Raw genomic sequence first — 21,787 nt, forward strand, 5'->3', positions numbered from 1 at the left:
ATAACAAATAAAAAAGGCCAAGTGTTATGATTTTTAAAATGGTTGGATTATGAAAGCATCACAACCAACTTGTTTTTTTTTTTAATTTTAATTTGATTAAATATTAAATTAAAAATCATCAATAAATTATTCCAATTAAACAAAATGTTTTACTTGAATCTGTTTGGTTTACAAGATTTGATGAAATTATGAAAGAATCTTTGATTTAGTGATATGTGAGTCATTCGCTTTCTAGGAGGTCAATGGTTCAAACATCACCAAAGGTAAAGAGGGTGTATGAGTTTATTTATTATATTTTCAGTATATAAATAATATATACTTAAAAAAAAGATTTGATGGAATTTGGATACCATTTTAATTTATTTATTTTTGATTAACCTGGATATCCAACCCGCTATGCGAGCCGATTAATCATAGGCTGACCATCCGTCTTACTAGTAGCCCAGAGTCACCTTTGAACCTCAATAGCCATAAGGGAACTTTTATTTCTCATTGGGTTCGAACCTAAGGCCTTCAGACAGTTTTAACCTTTGGAACCCAAACTCAAACCAATCATGCACCTAGGTTATGGTTATACCATTTTAATTTCGTGTTTGATTTAAAAGAAAGTTTAGAATACGGATCCAAAATTTTCAATAAAACCCTACAAACTGTATTTAAAAATCCCATCGCTTATTGATATTTCACAAGATTTCATAAAAATTGTTTTAATAATATTTTAAAATATGTTTAAATATTGGTTTTGTAATATTTAATTAATAAAAAGTAATTTAATGGTTTTTTATAATTGTATTTTGTTTTTATATACGATTAAACAAACTTTTCAATTTAAAAATGGTGTGATAAATATTTTTTTAAAAGATGGTCATAACTATCTTTTAAATCACATCCATTGGATCATCTCAATCTAACGGTTTGACTGAATTTTTCGGCTCTTTTCTTTTTTAGGATTTTCTTCTGATCTCAACCCATTTTTAATATTACCTTAAATAGTTATGATCAATATCTTGAATAAATAATCATGATCATTTATGTCTAGTCATCATAAATAACTAGTTCTCACGGTTACCATAATATTTACAGTATTTATATGAATTTCCTTTCAAAACTGAACAAAACCCAATTGTTTGTAATGCTAAATGAGCCACTAGATTATGACTTGGGGTGACCTATTCATGCCAGACCAGGGTCCCATACACCCGTTTAACAAATCTTTGTAAGGGACCGTTTACTAAACGGTTACTCAAGTAAATGAACACCAAGTCATTTTACCATACCGAATGAATATGGTAAGGATAAAAAATCTTATCTGGTAAGAGCGAGACAATGACCAAGAGTCTTACCCGGTAAGTGAAGGCGACGACTCTTACCATGGTAAGCGCTTATCGGGTAAATTGTTGCATACGATATCATTTTGGTGGACTAAAATCTTATCCGATAAGTAAATGATGGTGTTAAGTTTACCGATAAGCGCTTACCGGGTAAGTGTTTGGTAAACGGCCCCTAAGTAAATCGTTTTTGAGGTATGAAAGACACACTCGCTAAGCTATAAGTAGTGCTCTAGAATATTAGAGTATATAAGAAACATCAACCAAAAATACCGAAAAAGTAGCAAAAAAAACCGAAAAATCAATTGAAATCAACTAAAGAACTTAAAAAACCCTCCAACATCAAGCAAAAAACTTCTAAAATCTCACGAAATAATAAAAATCGACTAAAAACACATTAAGATCCAACTTAAAGTTGCATCCGCTCGATAAAAATTGTGGATCGGCTACTCGCATTCACTCAACTTGTGTCACTCTAGTAGGGACCAAAACACAACTATGGTGTTAATTTTCTAAATATTTGTCAAAAAATAGTGGGGGGAAAGATGATAATGCTGCAAAAAATCACATCCACAAGCAGACCATACAAAGTGTGACACGTGTCAACATGGTAATCACCAGTTTCATGATTATTGGTTTTGCTTGATTAAATTCGGAGGGGACTGCCATCATCATCATCATCATCTTCAATCAGAAGAATTCAAGAATTCAAGAAATGGCAACCACAGTGATGTCCTCATTAAGCCTAAAGCCTTCTGCATTCACCATTCAGAAGCCAGCAGCAGCCAAAGGCCTGCCTTCACTTGCAAAAACCTCCTTCAAGATTCAAGCCAGTGGTATCAAGAAGATCAAAACAGACAAGCCTTTTGGTTACTCTCTCTCTCTCTCCATATATATATATATATCATGTATATACACATATATACAAACACATAATCTTATGGATATGTTTGGCAAATTATTGGCTGATACTAGCTATTAGTTGATAAGTTATCTGATAAACTGATAAACGCAACTAACAAGCTAGATAACAATATAAAATGACCTTAAAAGAACATGTTGATAATTGATTGAAAAAATATACAGGCATAAATGGAAAAAAGTCGCATGAGCTTATTGAAACATTACTTTCAAGTAGCGTTTCAAAAAGTTGGCAAACCAACAGATAAGCTAGCTATTAGCTAAAAGCTAGTTGTTGGTTAATAAGCTAACTGTTACCTGTTGATAAACTAAACATATTTGATAAAAAGCATCTAACAAGCAAAATAACAATGTAAAACGACCTCGAAGGACATGTTGAAAAATTAATTGGAAAATACAAGATGTGTAATTAGAAAATAAAGGCCCATGGAGCTTGTTAAAACACTATTTCAAGTAAGGTTTCAAAAGCTAGCTTATAAACAATGGGACTTTTTCAATAAGATCAAAAAATACACTAGTTTAGGTCTGTCAAACATCGCATATATACATACACACACATACACACAGGTGTAAAATAATATGTTTGGTTGATAGGAATTGGAGGAGGAATGCAATTGAGAGATGGTAAAGATGCCAACGGAAGGAAGCCAACGGTATGAATGTTCTTCATTAATCTTATTCTCATGAAACTTGCAACAATTAGCTCGATCAAACGAATGCCCAAAACATAATTCAATGAAGTCGGATCAATTCATCATGAAGAACACTCAAAAGTGAAAACAAATGCAATTATCTTTAGAACCAAAATCAAGTACTATTTGCACTCAGACTGTGATGGATAACTTTACTCAGGGAAAGGGAGTTTACCAGTTTGTCGACAAGTATGGTGCTAATGTGGATGGATACAGGTATAACTATTCATAATGAATTTCCAAGTGTTCTTTTCCATTATGCTGTCAACTATTCAAAATTGAAACTAAAGAGTCAAAAATAAATGATCTAATGCCTACAGTCCCATCTACAATGAAGAAGAATGGTCTCCAAGTGGTGATGTCTATGTTGGTGGTAAGAAATCTTTTGCACTTCACATATGAATACCAATTCATATATTGCAATTCATATGTGGATACCATCTTCTGTTTGTGGGTATTCAAGAAATCTTGATATGAATGCAGGCACAACAGGGTTGTTGATATGGGCTGTTACCTTGGCTGGAATTCTTGGAGGGGGTGCTCTTCTGGTTTACAGCACAAGTGCTTTGGCACAGTAAAATCTCCACAGATTGTTCATTTAGCATTTGTGGTTACTATTTGTTATATTTTGGTCCATTTTATGGAATTATTTAGGCAAACATGTACAATATACACACAATCTTGTTCTTGTTTGCTATGCTTCTGAAACCAAATTATAGTTTTCTTCTAGTTCTTTCATTTTCCTTATTCTTTCTTGTCGCTAGATAACTTTGGGGGGGCTAAAAACCTAAAATAACATCCGATTGGGTGGTTTTGCAGGGGTGAACTTATACAAGTGTACCAACCAACTTAAAATTGGTACAAATATGTTGTGTACCAGAGTTGGGTTCTCGTGAGACCTGCTATGAAGGCACAAAAACACACTGAACTTTCAGTGTTCTTTTGTGAAGGATATTTTTTTGCTGTGAAGGTTCAGTGTTATTTTATGGTCTCACGAAAACAGGCTGCTCATGATCCCAAGTCTTGTGTACCAATTTTTTCGGTTGGTACATGCTGGTATTGGTTTTATACCGACATTGGAAACCCGTAAGTTCGAAATACGTAAAAACAAAGTCCTAAGTTACAATGTTCAATACTTAAAAAACCTGACACGATTTCAAATAAGGGCGTGTTTCAGGGAATCATCACAATTTAAAAAATGTTTCAAACATGTAATAGAACATCCGAACTCGAAAGACATATAGACAATAATAAAATGTGTTATAGACATTAGTTTGGACAGGGTTATTGTTGATCACCTCAATCAAAATTAGAATTAGAAAAAAGGAAAACTCAAAAGTTAAGGTTGCTGTAGTTAATTAAATATTACTCCCTCCGTTTCAAAATAAATATCCATGATGAAAAATGGCATACCGATTTAGAAATATGTAATTATTACACTTTTTAATTAACTAAAAGACACTTTTACCCTTAATAAAAAGGGAGTCATGAATTTCTCCATCTCTTAACAAGGGTAGAAGAGGAAAGCAAAATTTTTTTCTTTTAAGTGGACACTTATTTTCGGAGAAACTACAATAGAAATATGGACTTACTTTAGAGGAAGTAACTATTAACTACTTGCCCCATCCCAAAATCAATGACACATGGCTATTTCAATTTGTCCCAAAATAAATGCCCACTTTTAAAAATAAGTTTCTATTTTTCCATTTTATCCATAATTACGAGATGGAAAAAGTCTCTCAATACTAGCAAAGGTAAATGTGTCATTTACTTTTTACAAAGGTGTACTAATTACACATCCCTAAAACTATGTCATCATTTTATACCAAAGAGCCCTTGGCAGTATCGTAGCCTTTGGTCTCCTAGGAGGTTAGGGCTTCAAACCTCACCAAATGTGAGGAGAGTGTGAGTTTATTTGTTGTATTTGTCATATATAAATATTATATATTTAAAAAAAATTGTCATTGTGAACATTTATTTTGGGACGAAGGGAGTAATAAACAAATAATTAAATATTTAAATATATAAAAGTCAGTACGATGTAGGGGAAATGTTCAATCTCTCAAGTTCCGTTTACCTAGTCTTCTAATAAATGAAGAAAGCAACTTAATGGTTTACCTGGTCTTATAAGAAAAAGTAAAACCCTAATAAATGATAATGTCAATCAATCATATAATAAAGTTTAAACTTTAAAATCAAAAGTCAAATACAAAATTAATGCTAAAAGAATCAAGCACACAAAAACCAACCAATAGAAAATGGGTAAGATTAGGCCACCTATTATTGTCATTTATGGATAAGCTTACAATTTGTCAATTAATTATATTATAAGTTATTTTACATTTAATTTAAGATTCAAGGTTGTTTGGTTGGTTTTCAATTAAATCTTGTATGGATAAAGTTGTCTATGTGGATTAATTTGTCTGTATATATTGGAAAGGTTTTTGTTTGGGAGAGTTTTTTCAAAGATGGAAGAACCGTGTTTTTTAGTGAGGGATAGGTTCGGAAAAAACTTGGCTTTCTGCATAAAATTCATCCTAGAAGCTTACTGAATAAGCTACTTTCTATAGCATTAAGCCATTACCAAACAGTCATGTATAACAGGCGAATAAGCTGCGAGTCCCATTAAGCTCATTAAGCTGCAAATAAACAAACCCTCGGGTGTCATTACTGAGGCATTCAAAGAACATAAACTAGCAAGTGGAATGTAACTTTAACGTAGAATTCGTACCCGCGCCTTGTTAACGTATTCGCTCGAATAAATTTTAAAATATCGAGCATGCAACAAGGTATATGGCATGTTTAGAACATAAAGAGATTGGAAAAAGGGTTACAAAATGGCTTACAAGTTTCCAATCTTTTTTTACGTTTGCTCTTCCAGCTCTTCAAGTGAATCATCGTCTTCATGGAATGGTGTTGAGTGTCGAGTGTAGGAAGTAACTGCTTGCCCAGTTCCCTCCATCATTGCTGACCTCACAATCTGCATACGCAAAGAAGCCCGTGTCGGAATGTTGATTGCATCATAATATACCCAGGAACCAGTCTTTTGAACTAAATTTGAGAGAATAAAATAAAGGGGGGAAACCAAACAAAAGATTTCATATACTGTGAAATCTTAAGTCCCTAAGGGTGCATTTGGTATGCAGACGGGACTGGATAGGGAAAGTGAGGTAAGCAGGTGAAAAAATTATGCAAGGTTTTAGACTTTATATATGACATGGGTAGTTTAATAATTTATCAATCTTATCACACATCTCTGATTTTTGTTCCACCTATTTTGGCCCCACTCAGTCTTGTCCTGTCCTGGTCTGGATGTCGCACCAAATGTTAAACAACAAGTTTTTGTTATGTCACGTCATTGCGTACCAACGCACACTAAGGAGCTGTTTGGTTGATTTTCCATTAAATAGTGTATGGATAAAGATGTCTGTGTGGATAAAGTTGTCTACATAGATTGGGAAGGTTTATTTGGGAGGATTTTTTCATAGCCGAAAGAAGCGGGTTTTGTAATTGGCATGGACAGGTTTGAAAAAAATTGGCTTTCTACAAAAAGCTCCCCCTAGAAGCTTACTGAATACGGCACTTTCAATATCATTAAGCCACTACCAAACAGTCATGTATGTAAAAGAAAACCTTAAGGTAGAAGTTCTTACGGATCTCATAAATTTTAAAGTTCTCAAATGATTAAACCCGTATATATATATATAAATATATATATATATATATATATATTTTATTTTTTTTTGAACACCAGACAAAAAATAAGGCATTGCTTTACCTTGAGTATCATATTGTATGACAAGCAATTTTCTGATTCATGGAAATAAGTACGGGCATCTAACCATAACCAATCAACATATCTTTTCTATTTCATATATCAACCACAAGTATCATATTGTATGATAAGCAATTTTATAGTTCATGAAATTAAGTGCGGGAATATAACCAATCAACATACCTTTTCAATTTCATCACAAAGCGGAAGGTTTTCTCTCAAGTACTGCAATGCCCTGTCTCTTCCTTGCCCCAGCCTTCATGATAACCAAAAGATTGAAGTTAGCACTAGAGTTCTTTATTAAAGATGCTCTTGCAATTTAGCAGAAAGTACCTAACTACTGATATAAATATCATTTCACTGTCATAAACAATTATCTTCTCCTCATAAATCATAAAGAATAAAAAGACTAGATGCCCAACAGTACACATAAATAATTGATATGTGGAATATTTTGTCGTCATAAGAATATCTATTATACCAAGTTGCATAAAATGGTACCTAAAACGTGATTCTGGGGGGCTCGACTCATGCAAATAGCAAGATTAGAACACAAACCTATGATCTCGATAGCTGTACCAAGAACCCTTTTTTAATACAATGTCCATCATTTCAGCACAGTCCAATATGCATCCCTGTATATATATATATATATATATATATATATATTATATAATGAGACTTTGCAAATGGAGAGAGAGAGAGAGAGAGAAATAACATAAATGGTAGAAAAACAAACCAATTTGCTTGCTCCCTCTCCAAATATAATTTCAAACTCTGCTTGCTTGTATGGTCTAGAAACCTACAAAATATCAGAAGGCGCACATGCATCAGTCTGATGAATGACTGGTTCCTAACAAATATAATTAGCAAATCCCATATCCATTCTACTATCAAGTTCTCTTGATTTGCCCTTAAATGCCATAAAATATGGATCCGGGTAATATCTTTGAATTTAACATACAAGATTCAATAGTTAATAGAGTTACACATAACTTTGATATAAAATTATGAATGATTACTCAAGCTACGAAACTTGTCTAATCGAGAGAAAGGATGTCAAGAAATGAGTTCTTTTCATTCCACCTTAACAAGTTCAAAAAATATTAAAAATGCGTGCTTCAAAGCCCTTCCCTTCAAACAATAAACATTACTCACCTTACTCTTTTGAACTCTTACTCGGACCTTAACCCCGACATCCTCATCACCTTTGACCTGTGACACAGCCAAAACCCACCTCATAAAAATGATTCCCGCTCAAAAGGTAAGAGAGGGATAATGGAATTTCCTGTGCTTACAGACTTTATCTTCCCAATAGGGCGTATTTCAAGTCGAACAGATGCAAAAAACTTCAAGGCAATACCTCCGCTTGTAACTTCCGGATTCCCATAATATACTCCAATCTGATTTGAAGACCAAAGAAAGATATTTGGATACAGAGTTGCAATTTCATGATGCATTGCGAAAAGATGTTTCAAGACTAGTAATAAAACAATAGCATACAAAACACTGGCCTTCAACATGTGTTTGGTACACTGGACAAGACAGGATAGGGATCACCATTCCATGTTTAACAGAACTTTTATGTGGAACAGACAAGAACAGTGAAACAAAGTGGAACATGCATGTTCCACCTCCACCCCATGAAACAAGGTGGAACAAACCTACATTTTACCAATATAACCTCAAAATAAAACATAATTTTCTTCTAAAACAAAAAAATGCCTCTCTTTACATTTTATTCGTTCTTTAAAATTATTTATTGTATTTTATGCTCTTTAAACTGTCACTTTATTGTCCTCAAAATATTATTTTATTCAGTTTTTATATTTTGATTAATTTGTGTTATTTATTAAATATTAATAATAAGAAATAATATAGAAAAGGTATAAAATAAAAATCGGAAACTACACAAACTTTTTTATTTTGGCGTCATTTTAGCCGTCTTGACGAAAACTTTCTAATGATATATTTTGTTATAAAAATATTTATTTTATTATTGTTTAATAAATTAACAAAAATATATAAAAGATATAAACAACTCATTAGGGATAGATTGATCATTTTATATGTTTTGTCATGTCCAATTTTGTCTTACCAAATGTCAAACAGTTGTTTTTGTCCTGTCAGTCTGGCTACCAAACGCACCCTTAATGTTTCATGAAAGATTAAAGATGCTAGAAGTGGACACCTTGTATCTTATTTGGTTAAGAAAGATAAGAGTGCATCCAGCTTTTGATGCATTGCCCGACATCTTACGTAATGCTTGACTCATAAGACGTGCTTGCAAACCCATTTGCTGCATTCCAATCTCCCCCTGTATAATGTATTAAAAAGTAAGAAACTTGAAAGATCTGAAAGTACCCTTTGTGAGAAGATAGAACAGCTAGGCATATGACTTACTTCAATCTCAGCTCGTGGAGTAAGAGCTGAGACTGAGTCGATGCAAATGAGATCAACAGCACCAGATCTACACATGCGGTCAGCAACTGGAGAAAATAAGTTTTTTTATTAATAGATCACACAATCTTGATAACCTTAATAACTCATATAGCTTTGCCCAATTCATGAACTGATCATGCAGAACAAATTACACAAGAAAGAAACAATTAGTACTCTCTAGTGCCATCTCTCCGTTATCTGGTTGGCAAACAATCAAATTCTCTACATCGACTCCTAGTGCTTTAGAATAAGATGGATCGAACGCATGCTCTGCATCAACAAGCATCGCATTGCCTCCTAGCTTCTGCATGATTCACAAAACGATTAATTTATATAAATGAATTTATATAAATGCTTTTTCAAAGCATACAAGGAAAGAACAAAATGAACCTGCACTTCTGCAATGGCATGTAGTGCCAAGGTGGTCTTTCCACTACTTTCAGGTCCATAAATCTAAAACCCAAATCACATGAGATTGTTAATTGCTTATAACAAACAATGGCAAAAAAACAAAATGATGGTTTGAGACAACTTGAAAAGTATTAACTTAAACTACTATACTGGACTCTAGAGCCATGCAATATGATGGACGATCCTAAGAAGGCAGTTTCCATTTCACATACCAGATAAAAGGAGAAGTCACATAGTACCAGCATCATAATTGTAAAGAAATCTCAGATCGAACCAACTAACAATCAAGAAAACCTACATGGCCTTAAATGTATGCATCTAATTAGATAAGATGAATAAATTGAGTCACTGTAAATAAAAGACCCATTAGTTCATTGAAACTTTATCTGGTATATTTTGTACTTAACAGAGTTTGTGTTCCAAATTGCTGCATGGCATACTCCTGTCTGAACTAGACTTTGAAACCAAACTCCTCCTCAGGAGAATAGATGGAGCAATTCTAGTGAGATCCAGCATAGAGCCAGCCTTCGATTTACTTGTGAAATCTGACAGAAGTTGATGATGAGTTATAAAGGTTCCTATTTCATCTCCCCACAAAAAATAGAATAAACTTTCCCCTCTTAGACCCCAGTCCCCAGTCCCGTATCCCTCACTGAAAAACTGCATCCCTGAATCAACCTTTAAGGGATTCAACAAAAGGTAGAGCACCCTGATTCGACAAACTGTCTTGAAAGTGTTAAAATGGCTCCTAAACAATGGAGAAAGGTGATTAGGTACCATCTTTCGCCTCTCATTATGAGGCTTAAAAACTCAAAGATTTCTTTCAACACTTCACCTAGCAAAAGTAAGGATGTCATTCAGACTATGCCTACAGTTCAGATTTAAAAATAAAAAATCTTGCACCTTAAATATAAAAATATATTACAACAAAGTATGTAAAATCATACAAAGAGTTAAGAAAGTAATAACAACAAGCAAAAAAAAACTCGCAGATCATGCAACAAGCTACCAATCCCATATGTTGTAACCCCATATATTAAAAAAAACATAAATGTAAAAACAATAGGACCAAAGATCCTTCTAACGCCTAGATCAACCAAAGGCTCCTGAGCTGTAGACAATTGGGATATTCATGGCTTTTCTTCTCTGATCTAGCATCCACGGGTTTTCATTACTCTATTTCTTGGAAGGTGGTGGAGCAAAATAAGGAAATTTGGGAAGATTTGTTGGAAGGTTTGGGATTGTAGGCATAGAAGGTAATGGAGGCAGGGAAACTTTGGGCGTGTTAGGGAGTGCGGGGATGATTGGCACCGTCGGGATGGTGGGTATTTGTGGCTGTGGGAGTGTCAGGTTGGTAGGTAGCTGTGGCTGTGGGAGTGTTGGGATGGTGGGTATTTGTGGTTGCGGCACTGTTGGATTTGCCTGCAACAAATTTCGTGAAGCATAACACACCTCATTGTTCATAAAGGAGAATACTGCAAAGACGAGAATGTAAATGTAGCTGGAGGAAGCCATGGCAAGATGTTGTGATCAGCTAACAAAGACACAAGAGTATATGAGAGATAGTCGGGTAGAAAAAAATGAACTTGATCAACTGTGAAGGAGAATGCACCAAGAATTAGAAATATATATATATATATATACACACACATTGAGAATCTAGAGAGGATTATGAGTCATTGAGTCTAAAAATAGTAAATATATAAAATCCCCTGGTGTTCTATGACTTCTATTCGGTAGGTCGAATCAAAGGCAGTTCATCAACCTAAGTGTTGGCAAGTACGAGAGAAAGATAGTCTGGTAGATAAGCAAATACAGAACAAAAGTGACACCTGGCATAAAAATACAATAGGGTTTCTAGGTTTGGAGTTGTTGAACAACCTCTGCCCTTAAGGACTGCTATAATTGATCATATTACCAACAAACAAAATCGTTTTTGTTGTGAAGATTGAGAATTTTATTTTAAAGATAACAACTTTTCAAGAGAGCCACGCAAATTCAGTGTTGTCTCATCTTGTTTATACTTCAATAACATCCAAATTTTCCTCATTGGTTGTTGGGCTTGGTCTCACTTTATGTGATCATTGGAACTTCATATTAATCTAAACCCAATGGTCATGATCTGCATTCTTGATTCTTGATATACAAAGTTAACATAAAACTCGCTCCATCATCTTAAGATAAAATGGCCCATGCTTCAAAAAATTCGCAACCAAAAGTCCATGCAATCATCTCCACTTACCAACATTTTGTGACTATCATTGAATCTAAATCCCCTATTTGAGACCTCTTGTAATCCCGAAGGATTGACAAGTTAATAAATGTTTGACTTCGATATGATTTACTTATATCTCTACAACACTTTTTCCCCCCACGAGAAGCATGATCATGGTATAGTTGTGTTGTCCTTGTTCCTTAAAGAAGGAAACAAAACACAACAAATTAGAATATATTTTGTGGGATTCATTCATACAAACTTGAGAATTTTTTCAATCCAGAATAATCAAGGAATTGTGGATTGTTTTTCTTTCAATGCTTTAAGAAATTGTGATTAAGAGCTAAATGAATCCTAATAATCCTATGACAAAGAACTTCTTCTCAAATGTGAGGCTTGGACACTCGCAGATATCATTCTAATGCTCAACCTAGCATGTAGTATGAAAGAGCGAATGTGGCACACCATGGCTACGGTTCAGATTTAAAATAATAGAATCTTTCACCTTAAAATTCACAAGAACGTACATCAAACCAGACAAAGATTACAAAAGTTTAAAATGAGTACAAAATAAACACTAGCCAATCATGGAACCTGGCAAATGTAACCGATCTCATATGTGGAAACACGATACTAGGAAAAGTAAATGTAAAAACAGTAGAATCAAGGACCCTTCTGATGGCTAGATCAACCAAAGCTACTGACTTTTCCTCTGATCTAGCAGCAACACATTTGTCCATTGTCTACTTCTTGGAAGGTGGTGAAGCAAAGAAAGGAATATTGGGAAGAGTTGCTGGAAGGTTTGGGATGGTAGGCATAGAAGGCAATGGAGGGAAGGAGAATTTAGGCATGTTAGGGAGTGTCGGGATGGTGGGTATTTGAGGAAGAGTCGGGTTGGTGGGCATCTGGGGCTGGGGTAGTGCTGGAATGGTGGGTATTTGTGGTTGTGGCATTGCGGGAGTTGCTTGCAATAAGTTGCGTGAAGCGTGACATATCTGATTGTTCGTGATGGAGATCATAGCAAGTACAAGAATGCAAACGTAGCCTGTGGAAGCCATGGTTAGGATTACTATGACGTTGGTAAAGAAGGGTCAAGAGTTTCTGAGAGGGAGAGGCTAATGAACTTGATTAAATTGTGAATGAGAATGCACAAAAGACCAAGTATATATATTGCAGAGATATAAAGAAAAAGTCATGGGTTTTGTTAAGACTTTAGATTGGTTGGTAGTGAACTATATATGTGGCAAGTCTTGATGGTTGTGGTTAGTCTACCAGCATTTCTAAGACAAAAAATAATAAACCAGTTGGATTTCTAGGTGTGGATTTGCTAAACAACCTCCAAACTCAAGGGCATTGTTTATTGATCTTGCTGTGTTAGATACGATATGTTTGGAAACTGGTAAGCATCGACTCTAGTGTGTTCTTCAATTCGTTGCCATGGTGATTAAACTCACTTAGTTACCACATTTGATTGAGCAGAATTTTAATATGAAAACCCCTCACAAGTAGACATGAAATGCAACAAATTTGAGGTCTTTGAACATTCCACAAGGGTCGGGCTTCTTCTAACAAGAAAGAAGATGTCAGCATTTGTGCTCAGGGCATAATAGCAGTTCGTGGTCCCTAGGTAAATCAGGAAATTTGATGGGAGTTCTTGCATTGAACTCAAATGTTTGTGTGGCAAGATCACCTTTCAATAGAATTTTAATATGGTACACGTGGATACCCGAAATCGGTGATTTTAAACAATTCAAGATATCAGGATACCAGGATGTGTTTATATGTACATGTCCCTATACATATACAAATCTAGAATCAAATTGGCAAGAAAAAACGAGGTCATCTCTTAACTCGTGTTTTTGCGCCACCAATACTGTTGCGAGACTGGTACCTGGCGGCTCACGAGCAATATATAGACATTAAATATATAAAATTATTTATATGCATTACATTTAAACCTTATCTTGCTTTTACTTTATCTTCGTGTCCTCAAATTAGTACAAGTTATCGTGGAAAAATAGCTCATTGCATCATTTTGTTTCCATTCATTCTCTCGCAAGCATGAGTTGTCGGGGCAAACTGCATCTAAATAAAGCCTACTTTACCCTTGTTCTTGTTTTGGGGACCTACTTCCAAACACTCCATTTTGGCGTCTACAACAAGACATCTAAAACAAAAAGGATAAATAATTTTTATTTAAAACTTTTTTTGTTTACAAAGTTATACTCCCTTCGTCCCAAAATAAATGTCCATAATGAAAATGGCACACGGTTTTAGGAATGTGTAATTAGTACACATTTTAAATAACTAAATGACACTTTTACCCTTGATAATAGAGGAAGAAACTTTCTCCATCTCATAATTGAGGGTAAAATGTGAAATTAGAAACTTACTTTTGAACGTGGACACTTAATTTAGGACGGAGGGAGTAATATATTCTTTTTTCACAAATTTAGAGTATTTTTCCTCAATTGCATTAAAAACATAGCATGTTCTCTTAATTGAATCGAGACATAGTTCGCTCCCTAAAATGATGCTTTAGAAAGTAGATTCCCATAGACACTAAAAGAAAGTACGCTCCATTTTGATTCAATTAGTCGTTGTTTTTAGCTTTCACATTAATTTTACAAATTATGAACTCTAATATCCACATTAAGGAAAGAAATAAACATTCCCCTCATATCCCCAATCCCGTATAACTTATATTCATGGTCCACCATTCTGGATACTGTCAATGCCGCACCCCATGCACACCTCACCGAAAATTTGCATCCCTGAATCAACCTATATGGGGTTAAACAAGGGGTAGACCCTCCGATAAACTGTCTTAGGTATTAAAATGGGTCCTAAACCATTGAGAAAGTTTAATGGGTACCATATTTTGCCTCTAACTATGAGATTTAAAAACTCATAGATTCCTTTCAACACTTCACCTACTCATAGTATGAAAGAGATGATGTTGATCAAACCATGCCTACATTTCTAATCTCAAAATAATCAAATTTTGCACCTTAAAATTAACAATATATTACAACAAAGTATATCAGGCCATACAAAGAGTCAAGAAAGAAAAGAACAATATGTGAAAAAAACCTGCTAGATCATGCAACCTATCGACCAATCCCACATGTTGTAAACCACTCATTAAGAAAAACATAAATGTAAAAACAATAGGACCAAAGACCCTTCTAACAGCTAGATCAACCAAAGTTCTTGAGCTATAGACAATGCGCATATATCTATGATATTCCTTCTTTGATCTAGGAATCTAGAATCAATGGTTTTTGTACTCTATTTTTTGGAAGGTGGTGGAGCAAAGAATGGAATTTTTGGAAGATTTGTTGGAAGGTTTGGGAATGTAGGCATAGAAGGTAATGGAGGCAAGGAAACTTTGGGCATGTTAGTGAGTGTGGGGATGGTTGGCATCATCGGGATGGTGGGTATCTGTGGCTGTAGGAGCGTCGGGATAGTGGGTATCTGTGGTTGTGGGAGTGTCGGGATGGTGGGTATCTGTGGTTGTGGGAGTGTTGGTATGGTGGGTATTTGTGGCTGTGGCAGTGTTGGATTTGCCTGCAACAAGTTACGTGAAGCATAACACACCTTATTATTCATAAGGGAGAATACTGCAAAGAAGAGAACGTAAATGTAGGTGGCAGAACCCATGGTTCTTGTTGTGATTAACTAAGAGACGAGTATTTGAGAGGTAGAAACAAATGAATTTGATCAACTGTGAAGGAGAATGCACCAAGAATTAGAAATATATAGAGATAGTGTCCGAGAGGATTATGATTCTAATAATAATAATATATAAAGTCCCAAGCCTGTATTATGACTTTTATTTGGTTGGTTGGGAACTTGAAATCAGAGGCCGCAACTTACGATGGTTGTGAGCAGTTTATCAACCTAAGTATTGGCAAGTACAAAAGGAAGATAATCTAGTAGATAAGCAAATGCAGAACAAAAGTGACACCTGGCATAAAAATACAATGGGTTTTCTAGGTTTAAAGTTGTTGAACAACTTCTGGACTTCTAGATTTTCTTCACAGCAACAAAATCGGCTTTATAGTACGCCAACTGTTTGGCAGTGGCTTGTTCATTTTCGTGAAGACATATTTTGCTTGTTCATTTTCTTCCTATCGCGGCTAAGCAAAGTTCATCAAACAGAAGCAAATTTGAAATATAGCTGCTAACAAAAGTATTTTTCTTGGCAAAACCTTCACACGGTTAAGTGGGCAGAATCAGTTCCTCCACATCACATGAAAATTACATGATTAAAATCAGTAAAAAGTAGAAGCAGAAGTCAATACCTCCACGATTCTCCCTTTTGGCAGGCCCCCACCTAACGCAAGGTCTAAGGAGAGACAGCCACTTGGGAATGTTTCCCTGCAAGAGGTAAAAGGTGGTGCATAAAGTGATCCATTCTGACTAGAGTTGACCATATGAGATTAAGAGCCTGTCTGTTAGCAGCTTAATGGGACTCACTGCTTATTTGGTCAACTATACATGATTGTTATTAGTGGCTTAATGATATTGAAAGTGGCTTATTCAGTAAGCTTCTAGGGTGGAGCTTTATGCAGAAAGCCAAGTTTTTTCCAAACCCGTCCCTCCCAAATAAAAAAACATGCTCATTCCATCTATAAAAAACCCTCCCAAACAAAAACCTTTCCAATAAATACAGACAGATTAATGCACAATGACATCTTTATCCATACAGGACTTGATGGATAACCAACCAAACAGACCTTAAGAGTGCATGGTGTTCTTTTAGCATGCACGCACATGCACCCATTTTTACTTGTTGTATTGTGCTAAAGCAGAAGAGCGCGTGCTCTCTTGGGGACCCAATGAAAGATTAATTTTGCCATAATTTTTCGAAGGAATAGTAAGTGAGCATATATTTTTGCGCTAATGGCATCACGTTATTAAAAAGCAACCCCAACCCTATAACCACATATGTGTGTGTGAAATTGTGAGATTGCAAGAAGAAATCAAACGTACACAAGAGCTCCACCAAGACTTCCGAGCCTTGTCACACTTCCTTTCCCGAATGAATTGTTAATATCATTCATTGCAGCTTCCAGTGCTTTTTGCTGCAATGGCAACATGATGAGTTTGAGTAATTCTTCATGTATGTAGGCTTGAAAAAGACGCATCAGTAAGACACAACGCAATTTGTAAGCTATTTAATGAAAAAAAAGGCTTGTAAGGCGTCGTATGTAAAGGCTGCTTCCATCAGCAACTTTGCAGAATATGGAATGCTTTTGTGAAGAAATCCATTTGAAAAAGTAGAAGTTTTATGTTAATAGTACTTTATTAACACTAGCAACACATTTTGCTTTATTAATATGTTTACATATCTAATGACTTGACAGCAAACATCAACTGGATATAGAGACATAATGATACGTAAAGACGCGCCATGAGAAGAAGTGAAAAATCAAGAGTCCTACATGAATTAGTTTTCTTTAGCTTCTGAAAATTCTTGCCTTGATTGCTATATGGACGAGATTAATATCACCTGCCCACTATCAACTCATCCAAAAGATTTCGATATAGAGCCAAAATACTCATTAACCAGGCATATGAACAGGATTTGTCGTAAATTGATGGGCCATCAAGAATAATTTTAGGTATTGTATGCATCTCTACAACCATTAGAGCTTAGAAGCCAACTACACAATAAGTGTCTGAGTTCAACTAAAAAGCACACATGTTACATAGAAGACCATCCCTCCATTTTTTTGAAGTACATTCAAAATTTTAAGAGGAAGAATAGGACCTCGACGCGGTCTGAGGCGGAAATATATATACTACCCAAATATACATTTATATACAATCTATAAAGGCGTTGGTTCAGGGGTTCTTACTAAGAGGGTGTGGAAAAATTGGTTGCTTGGAGAAAGAGGAAGGGTCAAACCACACTTTTTGATTGACAGAAGCAAATACTAGCTTTTTGCGTATTATATTACTTAAAGTACACGTTGGGGCCATTGGACTTTGACGTTGAGTTTTTTTTAATTAAAGAAAAAACACACTATAAAGAGAAGTACTAGTACTGCCATAAGTCTTATAAAAAAGCCAAAAAAAAAAACATTACCAAAGCAGATCATTTGAGGCGTACACCTCGACAACGCCTCTTTTGGGCCGCCTCACCCTGAGGCATACGCCTCAAACAATTTTATGAGTACATTTCAGATTTGTTGGAGTCACACGTCAACTAAACTTGAACAGTTTCTTCCCAATAAAACTTGGAACCTCTCTTCTCTCCTCTAGGGCTCTTTGGGAAGTAGAGCCATAGGGTTCTACATATCCTCACATGGTACCACGCCCAAAGTCTACCTAAAGAACTCGACAAATGTCCTCATATGGTGTCACAACCTAAAGAACTCTGACACATATCCCTCACATGTATCACATCCAAGGAGTGTAAACAATTCGAGCTTTTAACGAGCTAGTCTACTCGAGCTCGAGTCTATCTCGAACAAACAATAGAACTCGTTTAACTTAATGAGTTGAGCTCTATAACACTAATGTTTGATTCGGCTCGTTTGGAAACTCGATTCAATTTTTTGAGTCAAGACGAGCCATTCAAGCATACTCTTTATGGAGCAAAACATGCTCATATATTTATTAATCATACAATAAAAAATATATATGTTATCGAGCTCAAGTTGATAAACGAGTTAATCAATCCCGAGTTCGAACCCATAAACAAACATCGAGCTCAAGCTCGATAACTCAAAAAATATTCAAGCTCGAGATTGAAAATTTAATCGAGTTGGAGCCTAGTATTAATTTTTTGAGCCCGGCTAGAATAACCTACTACTCGACTCGACTCGTTTACACCCGTCCGTCTACCTAAAGAACTCTTAACACATATCTCCCACATTGTATCACAACCAAGGTCTACCTAAAGAACTCGGCATATATCCCTGACATGGTATCACGGCCAAGTACTACCTAATCATATATCTTCACATGGTATCACAACCAAGGTCTACCTAACCTAAAGAACTCGACATATAACCTCACATGGTATCACAGTCAAGGTCTACATAAAGAACTCGATATATATCCTCACATGGTATCCCCAATCAAGGTCTGTCAAACCTAAAGAACTTGGCATATATCCGCACATGGCATCACAACAAAGGTCAACCTAAAGAACTCGACATATATCCGCACATGGTATCACAGCAAAGGTCAACCTAAAGAACTCGACAATCTGGCCCATCTAGCCTCCGTTGAAGGAGCATATTGGAGTCCCACATCAACTAGCCTTGAACATTTCTACTAGAGTAATCTAATGAGTTCTGTATAGTGAGATGTAGTATTATTATGGATCTTGATGTAATTCAGTACCACCATCATCATTCCATTCGAGGTAACCCATTCATTCTCAAGTGATCAGGGACGGACCCAGGGGGTTTTGTGGTGGCACGTGTCACCCTTTCCTTCCTCCGTCATAGTGTAAACATATGAAGTCATGAAAAGTGCCACCGTATATATTCTGAAACTACAATAAGAACAAAAGTTTTTCTTGGTAGAGTTGGTTTGCAAGACTTTTCTTCCACCTTAAACCTAAGTTCAAATTCTGTTAGTGTTATTTTCTTAGTTTTTAGCTTTTCATTTCAGATTTCTTATGTTTCTGAAAAGAAAATTGCAATAAAACACTTGAACATAGGACCTCACATGTGAAAAGCATTAAACTAACCAACAGACCAATGATAATTTTGTGAAAAATATCCCTATATTTGTTTATTATAGTCAAACGATGCCATCGGTTGGAAATTTTTCTGGGTCCATCTCTGCAAGTGATTCAAGGAATCCCATATAAATTTATTTGATAATGGAGAAAAAAATACCAATAACTACACTAAATTGCAGATAATTATCAGAGAATTGAAGGAGAACTATAACTGGTTAAATTGATTACACATCTCTTGTCCAAAATCGCCAACATTAACAGGATTCTTCAAGTGGGTCAGTAAACCTAAGCAGTGAATAAACTAAAAGATACTCAAAAATTCACAATCTAAGTAGTCAAATTAGCATCCCAATTACGTCAACATAAACATATAATGAAGTTAATCATCAAGAGAAAAAGGATTAAGAACATACCCTGTCCAGAAAACTTGAATCAGGGTCAGATGAAAGAGCACCATTGACTCTGGAATCAAGATGGGAAATAACCCTTGTTTTTTTGGCGGCAAATAGAATTGTGGAAGGGGTAAACGTAAGGGTTTTGTATTGAAAGGAAGAAAGAGGTGAAACTATGTGTTGTTGCTGATATCGTTGTAGTTGGGAATGAAAGCAATGGGGTTTTGAACAAAACACCATCTCCATGGTGGTTTAAGAGTGTGAGATATAATTTGAAATTTTTTGAGAAAGGAAATATGGCCAAAAATGCGAAAACGTAGGAGGAAAGAAGGTACAGCGATGGCGGAAAAGGGGGTTATGGAAGTTGGGCCCTATCAGTTTGTGAGGAAATAGTGGGTGAAAGAGCCCATGATTAGGTCCATAGAGAATGTAAGCCCATGCACCAAAAATATTAGGCCCGCTAATTTTTACCTACAGTCGTTGTAAGTTGTGACCAGGCCAGGGAGTTCAAAAAAACCGCTTTCTAATCAAACCCAACCCGAGAAAATCCATAAAACCTCAATCCGAGGTAGCCCAACACATGATTAATACAAAGTTAGGTCAAGTTAGTGATGACCAAAAACCGGTCCCAAGTCGGGCCGGGTCTTACCGGTCCCGGGCCACAACAGTGTCGGCCGTAAGTGGTCGGTCAAAAATGTTGAGCCGGTTAAGGTTATATATAACTGGTTACGATTGGTCGGTCTCAGTCCCGACCATTAATTTTTTTTAATGATACATTTTTTAAATACATTATAAAATTTGTAATTTGGTCACTCAAATACACTTTAAAAATACGTTTTATTATAATTAAAATTACATTGTCTCCCAAAAATACATTATAAAGTTATTTGAAAATACATGTATTTATCAGTATCTCATGTCGGATTGATTTGAAGAGTTTTGGTCTTTTGAATTATTCTAATAGTTTCTTGGTCATCAATGTCATCAATATTGAGTTTCTCATCATCGTCATATTGTGAGTAATTGTCATCGGTATCGGTAGTTGGCGGTGTGTTTAATCCCATAACGATTTCATTTACGTCCAAATTTTCTTTAACCGCTTCAATCTCTACCTCTAATGATATCGTATGTTGAATTCTATCAACACTATAAAAGTAATCCTTCAAATAGATGCAACACTCTACGTCTCTCTACGAACAATGCATTGTTGGGTTGGAAATGGGTTGGGATCATTTAAACCCGGTGTCTTTGTATACTACAGGTTTAATACAACTGTTAAATCTTTGATTAATATATGTACATTGGACCGTCCATAATTAGTTATATTCAAAATTATATTACAATTTCAACCGTAATTTTACTTTTTTATTTGCATTAACTTATAACTTTGAGTTAAACTTTTTTGTATGTTCTGATTTTGATTTTACTTCATTTAAATAAAACGTTTAGTAAGATTATAAAATAACATCAACCCAACCAGCCCAACTACACCACATGGTTTGGGTTGAGTTAAATTGTTCAAAAGCGTTCAACGCAGCTCATGCAGCCCTAGTTGTAAGTAGAGATGGCCAAAATGGTCTCGTCCAGCTTGGGATCGAGACCAATTTGAGACTATGAGTGGTTATGCTTTTGCCAAAAATTCAAGGTCCATCCTAGCTCAGCTCCAAGACTACATCATGGTTAAATGGTTTGATATAGATGGTTAAATGGTTTGATATAGAATGATTAAGCAATCAAAATAATATAATTCAAAATAAATTACAATTGTTTGATAGTTGTTTATAGTGAAACTATGACCCTGAATGGTTAAAGATGAACTATAACACAAAATCATTCAAATGGATTTAGAAACATTAAAAAACAGACCTTTTCTATGAGATTCAACTCTTAACATTATCTCTTA

General features: G+C 35.3%; 2 protein-coding genes across 3 annotated transcripts; one reads left to right on the forward strand and one right to left on the reverse strand.

Annotated features, from left to right (window-relative positions):
* The first annotated feature begins 1,994 nt into the window (after window positions 1-1,994).
* On the forward strand, window positions 1,995-3,678 carry LOC112506827 (photosystem II 10 kDa polypeptide, chloroplastic). The gene is made up of 5 exons (XM_025111118.1): window positions 1,995-2,197; window positions 2,844-2,902; window positions 3,102-3,157; window positions 3,262-3,314; window positions 3,425-3,678. Exons 1-5 carry the CDS (start codon window positions 2,044-2,046, stop codon window positions 3,517-3,519), a joined length of 417 nt encoding a protein of 138 aa, XP_024966886.1. The 5' UTR covers window positions 1,995-2,043; the 3' UTR covers window positions 3,520-3,678.
* Window positions 3,679-5,549: 1,871 nt separating this feature from the next.
* LOC112505849 (DNA repair protein recA homolog 1, chloroplastic) lies at window positions 5,550-20,190 on the reverse strand. Of its 2 annotated transcripts, none has more exons than XM_025109885.1 (13): window positions 19,906-20,190; window positions 16,783-16,874; window positions 16,092-16,167; window positions 9,549-9,611; window positions 9,333-9,462; window positions 9,120-9,205; window positions 8,908-9,033; window positions 8,015-8,119; window positions 7,875-7,931; window positions 7,456-7,518; window positions 7,275-7,351; window positions 6,900-6,972; window positions 5,550-5,921 (listed from the first exon to the last, which is right to left on the reverse strand). In XM_025109885.1, the coding sequence occupies exons 1-13, from the start codon at window positions 20,128-20,130 to the stop codon at window positions 5,805-5,807; spliced, it is 1,290 nt and encodes a 429-aa protein (XP_024965653.1). In that variant the 5' UTR covers window positions 20,131-20,190; the 3' UTR covers window positions 5,550-5,804. The 2 variants fall into 2 exon arrangements, with proteins under 2 accessions (XP_024965653.1, XP_024965654.1); XM_025109886.1 differs by lacking the exon at window positions 19,906-20,190 and adding an exon at window positions 19,499-19,865.
* Window positions 20,191-21,787: the final 1,597 nt, after the last annotated feature.

This window comes from Cynara cardunculus (genome assembly GCF_001531365.2).
Source record: "Cynara cardunculus var. scolymus isolate 2C chromosome LG 2, CcrdV1, whole genome shotgun sequence".
Lineage (NCBI taxonomy): Eukaryota > Viridiplantae > Streptophyta > Magnoliopsida > Asterales > Asteraceae > Cynara > Cynara cardunculus.